The following is a 7,073-nucleotide window of genomic DNA, read 5'->3' on the forward strand; positions in this document are numbered from 1 at the left end:
CACCGGTATTAGCGGTTACAGGCCGGGATGAGTCGACCGGAAGATGTAGGAGATGCAAGGTGTCAAAGGTATATTCGTCTATCAGGATGACTCCCGACACTTGATCATCTCACTTGGTATGCACTCAGTTCACGCATATCTTATGCTACAGAGATGCCCACAGTACGCCCCATGTACCCGTACAAAACAGATCAAAAGAGAACAGAACAACTCCAGATATCCAAATCAAACAGTTTCAATGTATCGCTTCATTTCCCTGTGAAATGTCAGTCAAGTCAACTAGTAGGGATGGGGAGAGTGGGGACGTACCAATCAGTTACTGCCTCGTCATATAGACGGACCTCATGCTCTCTTGTACCACCAAAGTGCTCCACAAAGTCATCACCGAATACTTCTCGTGCAATACTTCCCTTCTCCATGAAGCGCGCTGTAGCCTCCTTAAGACTCTTGGCCAGCCTCTCACCCGGATCAGCGTCACCACCGACATCCTGGCCCATTGCAAGCGGAGGCGTAGGAATCTCGAGTTTCTTCTCAACACCGCGCCATCCACAGCCAAGAATAGCTGCGAGGACGAAGTGGGGGTTTGTGTCTGCGCCGGGAACCCGGACTTCGAAGCGTGTCGCTGAGGGTTTGGGTGTGATTAGACGGATTGAGGCAGCGCGGTGCTCTAAGCCCCAAGATACAGTAACTGGAGCCCAGAAGTTCTCAACGAGGCGCTTGTAGGAGTTGATCGTGGGTGCGAGAAGGGGCATGATGTCAGGAAGACCGACGAGGAGACCAGCGAGGAAATGACGTCCCATATCAGAAAGATTCTCAATATCACTCCACTTCGCATTCTCATCCTTGGTCTCCCTCGCAAACAAATTCTTGCCATCCTTATCAACGATCGAAACATGCATATGCCCACTATTCCCAGGCAGGCCCTGTTTCGGCTTGGCCATGAAGCACGGCGTGATGCCGTACTTTGTGCTCACGCTCTTAACGACGTATTTGAACAGCGCAGCACGGTCAGCCATTTGCGCGATCTCTCCGAACTCGAGAGCGGCCTCGAAGACGCCGGGCCCGGACTCGGTGTGCCAGCCCTCGATGTCGCAGGAGAACTTGGCGCATGTGTTGAAGACGTCGTAGTAGTATTCTTGGTTGTGGACGGGGCGGGTGAGGGAGTAGCCGAACATTCCTTCTGTTAGGGCGGGGAGTTGGTGAGGGGGGTTTTGTTGGAGGTATGCGGCTGGGGAGGAAGTTGATGGGTCGGGGGATTTGAATTGGTAGAATTCATATTCAGCTGCGTCCGTTAGTACAAAACTTCAAGTTTAGAGGCGGAGAGGAAACATACCGCCTGCCATAGCACCATACCCGTGCTCCTTAAGCTTCTCAAGCTGCGTCTTCACCAGACCCCTCGGACAAGCACAAATGGGCTTCTTGGTATTCGGGTCCAAAAAGTCCACCAAAAACAGGGGAACGTCGTCCTCCCAGGGAATTCTCCTAAAGGTAGAAAGATCTGGAATAGCGAGGAGATCATGGTATCCATTCTCAGCATTTGAGATCTTGAGTTCGCGGATATATGTACGATCGTGCATATCCCAGCCAAAGATGACGGAGCAGAAACCAAAGCCGGCTTCAGCGATGGAGAGGAACTTCTTCTTGGATACTAGTTTACCGCGCAGGATGCCGTCGACGTCTACGCCTGCGAGCTTGACCATGTTGTCATTTTGGAGGAGTTGGGGGAGGGAGTCGACGGTGATGGATTTAGGGTCTGGAGAAGCCATGGCGAAGGATTTGGTGGAGTAAGAAAGAAGGGTATAGAGGGAGGAAGTGATGAAGCTGTAAAGATAGAAGAATGCGCGGTATGTTATGTTATAACAAAAAGATATTCCTCGGGATATGCAGTTCAACGGTGGGGTTGAGGTCAAGCCGTTGAAAGATGCGCGCGGTTCAAGAAAGATCAACAATGATGAATGCGGGGAGAACAGCAGCCAAGATAGTAGAGAGATACTGTAGTATTCAAGAGATTACAAAAAGAGGGGGAGTGAGACAAGTAAAAGCATAAACAGGTTTGTATCAACTGGGAATATGGGCAGCGCGGCTACGATAAGACGAATGCGACGATAAGACAATGCTTCAGTGACGTAGATGAGCGAAAAGAGTGGGGAACTGTGATGTTCGGTGCGCGATGCAGGGCTAGTACCAATTGGGCTTAACCCACCGAGGTCACAATTAGCAGCGGGGGCTTATCTGGGAGGTTTAGTGGGAGCAGGGTTTGGAATAGCTTCATTGCCGCGCTGAGGGAAGTGTCACGAACCCCGCGATCTAGATCCTGAAGCTTTGGCCAAGGTTCATAACATGGGGTAAGTTAGTTTCACGATACGATACGGATGCTCGGCGGTTCGCTCAATGCCGCGTTCCGATATTCATCGAGTTATCTTATTAACCCGCTTCAATTGCCGTTTTTAATCCAGAGGTGTAACCGCGCCTTATGCGCCCTGAGGATTGAAGGTAACCGCGTGCTGTTGTTGTCTTGGGAGAGTGAGATAACCGCTGTTTTTTTTTTTTTTTTACTCGGAGTTTGATGTTCTCGTGACCTGAGTTGGAGAGAGCCGACATCGCTAGTGGCAGGGGTGTTGCGTGGCACAGCTGCAAGCTTGAGATCTGACATACCGAGAAAGGACCCTGGATCTGACGTTTGTTGATAATGTGATAATATTTTATGAGAATCGGGAGCTTCGGTTGTGATAGAGGTTTGATTATAGCTAAGCTATGGGTGTATTTAATTGGCTGGCTCAGATGAACAGGGTCTGATGGAATTAGAATTACCATCAAAGACGGCATTGAACTCGACACATTCGTTATCATGTTCCTCAGCTCATGTACCTCTATCAATATCACCTTCAACTGATAAGCTCCCCTCCAGCTCTCCAGCTCACACCTCACCTCAGCCATCACGACCCATACAGTTGACCAAGCCACTAATACTGTACCCATCAACTGTAATCTTTAATAATAGCCGCGATGACAGCCTCCACTAACGTCCAAATCCACTCCAACCGCCAACCGCCCTCGTCCGTTCTCGGAATATACCATCTCCACGATCTTTCCCATGACTGGCCCATGAAAATCAGACGACCTTACCTTAGCTCTACCGCCCTTTTCCATTCCAGCTTATCGGAGCTTCCAGACGCTTTCGATAAGAGGGAAGCTTAAAGAATAAGGACCCCTCTGCCCCTCATTGTGTCACCATCCATCAAATCCTATATATTTTTCACAAGATACCCGCCTCTTCAACTCTTATTCTTTCTTCATACAACGATTTCTTCTTTCTTCTTTCTTCAAAACCTAACTTTTAAATATTCACAATGGGTCGTCTCGCTGGAAAGAACGCCGTCATCACTGGCGCTGGAGGGTATGTTTCTTTGTCTTGTTGTGGTGCATGATACTGACGATCGCAGTGGCATCGGTCTTGAGACCTCCATTCTCTTCGCCAAGGAGGGCGCTTCCATCCTCATGTCCGACATCTCTCAACCTGCTCTCGAAAAGGCCGCCGCAAAGGTCAAGCAGCTCGTGCCCGATGCTCCCCGCGTTGAGATTCTCGTACGTCCAATACCCCACCGCATCACTCCTTCGACAGTAGTACTGACTCGTAACAGAAAGTCGACGTCTCAAAGGAATCAGAGGTCCAAGCCATGATCGAATCCCTCGACTCCTGGGGTGGCATTGACGTCCTCTTCAACAACGCCGGCATCATGCACGCCCAAGACGACGACGCCGTCAACACCCCCGAGAACATCTGGGACCTGACCCAAAACATCAACGTCAAGGGCGTCTGGTTCGGCTGCAAGCATGCCGTCCTCTCGCTCCGCCGCAACAAGAAGACCAAAGCCTCCATCATCAACACTGCCTCCGTCGTCGCCCTCGTCGGCGCCGCGACCCCCCAGCTCGCCTACACCGCCAGCAAGGGCGCTGTCCTCGCGCTCACTCGCGAACTCGCCATGGTTCACGCCCGCGAGGGCTTCAGGTTCAACAACCTCTGCCCTGCGCCGCTTAACACACCGCTCCTGCAGGATTGGCTCGGTGATGATAAGGAGAAGCGTCACAGACGTGAGGTTCACTTCCCCATGGGGCGGTTTGGTGAGGCTGTTGAGCAGGCACAGGCTGTTTTGTTCTTGGCTAGTGATGAGTCCAGCTTTGTCAACGGGCATGATTTTGCGGTTGATGGTGGTATGACCAAGTGCTATGTTACTGCCGAGGGACCTGCGCATCCTCCTCCCCAGAACAATGCTAGCAAGGACTCGTTGTAAGGGGTGAAGAGAGGGAGAGAGTAAGCTGGAAGGATATCTGTAGTAACGATTAGTATGATTCAATAATGAAATAAATTGTCACATCACAAACAGTAGTCGTGTGCACAGTCACTTGCGAGGATGAACCTGGCTGATCATATACAATATCATTTGTAAAGTATTCATCAATATACAAAAAGATACCCAAACTCCGGCGCATGCTTTTCCTTCTCCTAGCCTCCCTCTAATGGAACTGTCCCTCAGTGTTTCCCTCGCCCATACTCTTGCTGCTTGAGCTTCCACTCTGAATAGCTCCCAGAATACCATCAATGTAGCTTGCGCCACTCCACTTCTGATGCGTCAAAACATCGCACTTAAGATCCTTCTCACGGCGTTGCACGATATCAACATAAGCCTTCATACCATCCTTCTTGAACTCGCGCGACAGCTCAGTTGTGATTGTAGCGTTGGAGTGCAGGCCAGCAAGAGAGATAAGCTGAAGCACAAATCCTTCACGAGCAATGTCCCAGATGAACGACTTGAGGGTCTCATCAGTGAAACCGTGAGCCATCCAGTTGAATGAGGGAGAAAGGTTGTACACGAGTCCCTTGCCGGGGTTGACCTCGCGAACAGCACGGCCAAGCTTAGTGGCTACTTCAACATTGGGATCACCTGTCTCAACCCAGAGGAGATCCGCGTAGGGACTGAATGCAAGAGCGCGCTTGGTAGCCGCCTGCATACCAGCGCGGTAATGGTAGAAACCTTCGCGGGTACGGGGAACGTCCCAGTTGAAGTACACAGGCTCCTTGGTGTACTTATTTGCAAGGCCGCGGCGGCGGGAGATACCCATGTCGTGGTCCTTCTCAGTCTCGGCGAGATACTCGTCAATCTCGGCTTGTGAAACACCCTCCTTCTTCATGTGTGCGACAGCAGCTTCGTCAAAGGTGACGAGCTTGGTGTTCTTGACCCACTGAGCTTCAAAGGCATCGATCTCAGCGCCAACAGCACCCTTAGCCTCCATAGCCTGGATGGTCTCAGCGAGAGGCTCAATCGAGGGGTCTGAAACACCGAGAATGAACTCGTGGTCGCGCACGTCGATAGCAGACGAGAGAAGCTTGCCAGACTCAGAGTCTGTTCGAGCAATGACGAGGTTCTCACAACCCATGACATCCCACTGAAAGCGCGTAGCAACAAGACGGTTGATATGCTCTCCAATAGGTACAAGAACCTTTCCAGCCAGATGACCACACTTCTTTCCACCATGGAGCTGATCCTCAAAGTGAACAGCCGCAGCACCATTCTCAGCGAACAGCTTAGCGAGCTTAAGAACAGCAGAGAGACCACCATGGCCAGTATCGCCGTCTGCAATGATAGGGCGGAGGTAGTCAACGTATGGTGTCTTTGTGCGCTCCTCGGCTGTCATCTTGCGACGAAGATCCCACTGCTTGCGATCGTGCATGTTCTGCGCCTTGGCTAGACGCTGGACTTGATTGGGAACGGTGTTGTATGGATAGTCGCCGAAGTCGGGGGATACCTCGTTGGTAGAGGTCAAGAGGGAGGAACAGGCCCAGCCTGAGATATAGAGGACTTCTTGGTGAGGAGCTTGTTGGGTCATTTGAACAGGGTCAATTGCGCCCACTACAGACCGTTAGCCAGAGCTCCAGACTTGAACTGCGGAAGACTTACTGGTGTGAATAGGCTCTCCTTTGTCCACGCGCTCCTTAATCAAATTAAAGAGCTTCTGCGCCATAACAGAGCTAGGATACTGAACCTTCTGCGTGCCCCTCTTGGTCGCAACGTCCTCTGCACTATACGGCCTCTTAATACCCTGATATCTCGGCGAAGCCCACCACGCCTCAATCTCCTTCACCGTAGCTTCATATAGCCGATCCTCCGCCTCACCAGCCTTTTGCGACTCTGGCAGAAGCTGGAATGCATCGGCGGGTTGTGTAGCGTGCGTGCTGAGCTGCGACATCTTTGCGACGGAAGTGGTGGATATGGCGCGGATGGCGAGGAGGGGTGCTACGCTTCGGGGTTTGGAAGCGGAGAGGAGGCGCTGGGGAGCTCGAGTTGATAGTCTGCGCAACATTTTGGGTGTTGTTGTGAGGTGAGAGAGGGAGGAGTAGAGAGTGTGGTGAAGAAAGAGGTGGTGGTGGTGGATAGATCGGGAATAACGGGGAGTGGATGAATAATAAAGTCGAGCACTTGCGGAGGATGATTTGAAGCCTGTGATAGCTGCAAGACCAGCCAGCGCCCACCAAGACAACAGAAATAATTAATAATAATCCCTTTCTTGAGTTCAATTCAAAGTTACGATAATCATAATCTTTATATTAATCTACCATACTTATTACAACTTGGCCATCATTGCAAGAATAAAACCCCAACTCGATGACCGACCGGTTACCGACCAACAGCTCTGTAACCGAGCAGACCAAATTACACGTCTCTTATAAATGCTTGACAAAAAAGCAGCTTACAACTTGGAGACTCATCGCATGTCAGCAAAGCCTTGGTTAAAGAAGAGCATTGCCGACGAATTGACCAATGAGTGAGCTCGTACGGTAAACAGTCGCGAAGCTGATTGGTTGAGATGCATGTTTGAGCCGTGGCATTCAGGTCGGTTCATGGCGGGTTTCCTCGGTTGGAGTCGCCATGATAACCGTGGGATTGTCCAACAGAAGACTTTTGGTGGACAAGTACAGCATATTTTCTCTGCCTAATTGTATCTTGAGCACCACTACAGCCTCCTCTGTTACTAGTAGTGCATTATTTCTACTTACCAGCATATCGTGAAAGTGG

At 50.8% G+C, this 7,073-nt stretch overlaps 3 protein-coding genes across 6 annotated transcripts; 1 reads left to right on the forward strand and 2 right to left on the reverse strand.

The window, feature by feature from the left end:
* Window positions 1-3: 3 nt before the first annotated feature.
* FOXG_01301 (glutamine synthetase) lies at window positions 4-2,504 on the reverse strand. Of its 2 annotated transcripts, XM_018378114.1 has the most exons (4): window positions 2,300-2,504; window positions 1,334-2,232; window positions 310-1,282; window positions 4-256 (listed from the first exon to the last, which is right to left on the reverse strand). In XM_018378114.1, the coding sequence occupies exons 2-4, from the start codon at window positions 1,764-1,766 to the stop codon at window positions 226-228; spliced, it is 1,437 nt and encodes a 478-aa protein (XP_018233963.1). In that variant the 5' UTR covers window positions 1,767-2,232; window positions 2,300-2,504; the 3' UTR covers window positions 4-225. The 2 variants fall into 2 exon arrangements, with proteins under 2 accessions (XP_018233963.1, XP_018233962.1); XM_018378113.1 differs by having other exon boundaries at window positions 1,334-2,504.
* Window positions 2,505-2,724: 220 nt separating this feature from the next.
* Window positions 2,725-5,545, forward strand: FOXG_01302 (glucose 1-dehydrogenase). Of its 3 annotated transcripts, XM_018378115.1 has the most exons (3): window positions 2,725-3,397; window positions 3,444-3,585; window positions 3,642-5,545. In XM_018378115.1, exons 1-3 carry the CDS (start codon window positions 3,351-3,353, stop codon window positions 4,290-4,292), a joined length of 840 nt encoding a protein of 279 aa, XP_018233964.1. In that variant the 5' UTR covers window positions 2,725-3,350; the 3' UTR covers window positions 4,293-5,545. The 3 variants fall into 3 exon arrangements, with proteins under 3 accessions (XP_018233964.1, XP_018233965.1, XP_018233966.1); XM_018378116.1 differs by having other exon boundaries at window positions 2,725-3,585; XM_018378117.1 differs by having other exon boundaries at window positions 3,444-5,545.
* Window positions 2,737-6,661, reverse strand: FOXG_01303 (isocitrate lyase). The gene is made up of 3 exons (XM_018378118.1): window positions 5,958-6,661; window positions 4,384-5,909; window positions 2,737-4,329 (listed from the first exon to the last, which is right to left on the reverse strand). Exons 1-2 carry the CDS (start codon window positions 6,358-6,360, stop codon window positions 4,516-4,518), a joined length of 1,797 nt encoding a protein of 598 aa, XP_018233967.1. The 5' UTR covers window positions 6,361-6,661; the 3' UTR covers window positions 2,737-4,329; window positions 4,384-4,515.
* Window positions 6,662-7,073: the final 412 nt, after the last annotated feature.

The sequence above is a fragment of the Fusarium oxysporum genome, chromosome 1 (genome assembly GCF_000149955.1).
Source record: "Fusarium oxysporum f. sp. lycopersici 4287 chromosome 1, whole genome shotgun sequence".
NCBI lineage: Eukaryota > Fungi > Ascomycota > Sordariomycetes > Hypocreales > Nectriaceae > Fusarium > Fusarium oxysporum.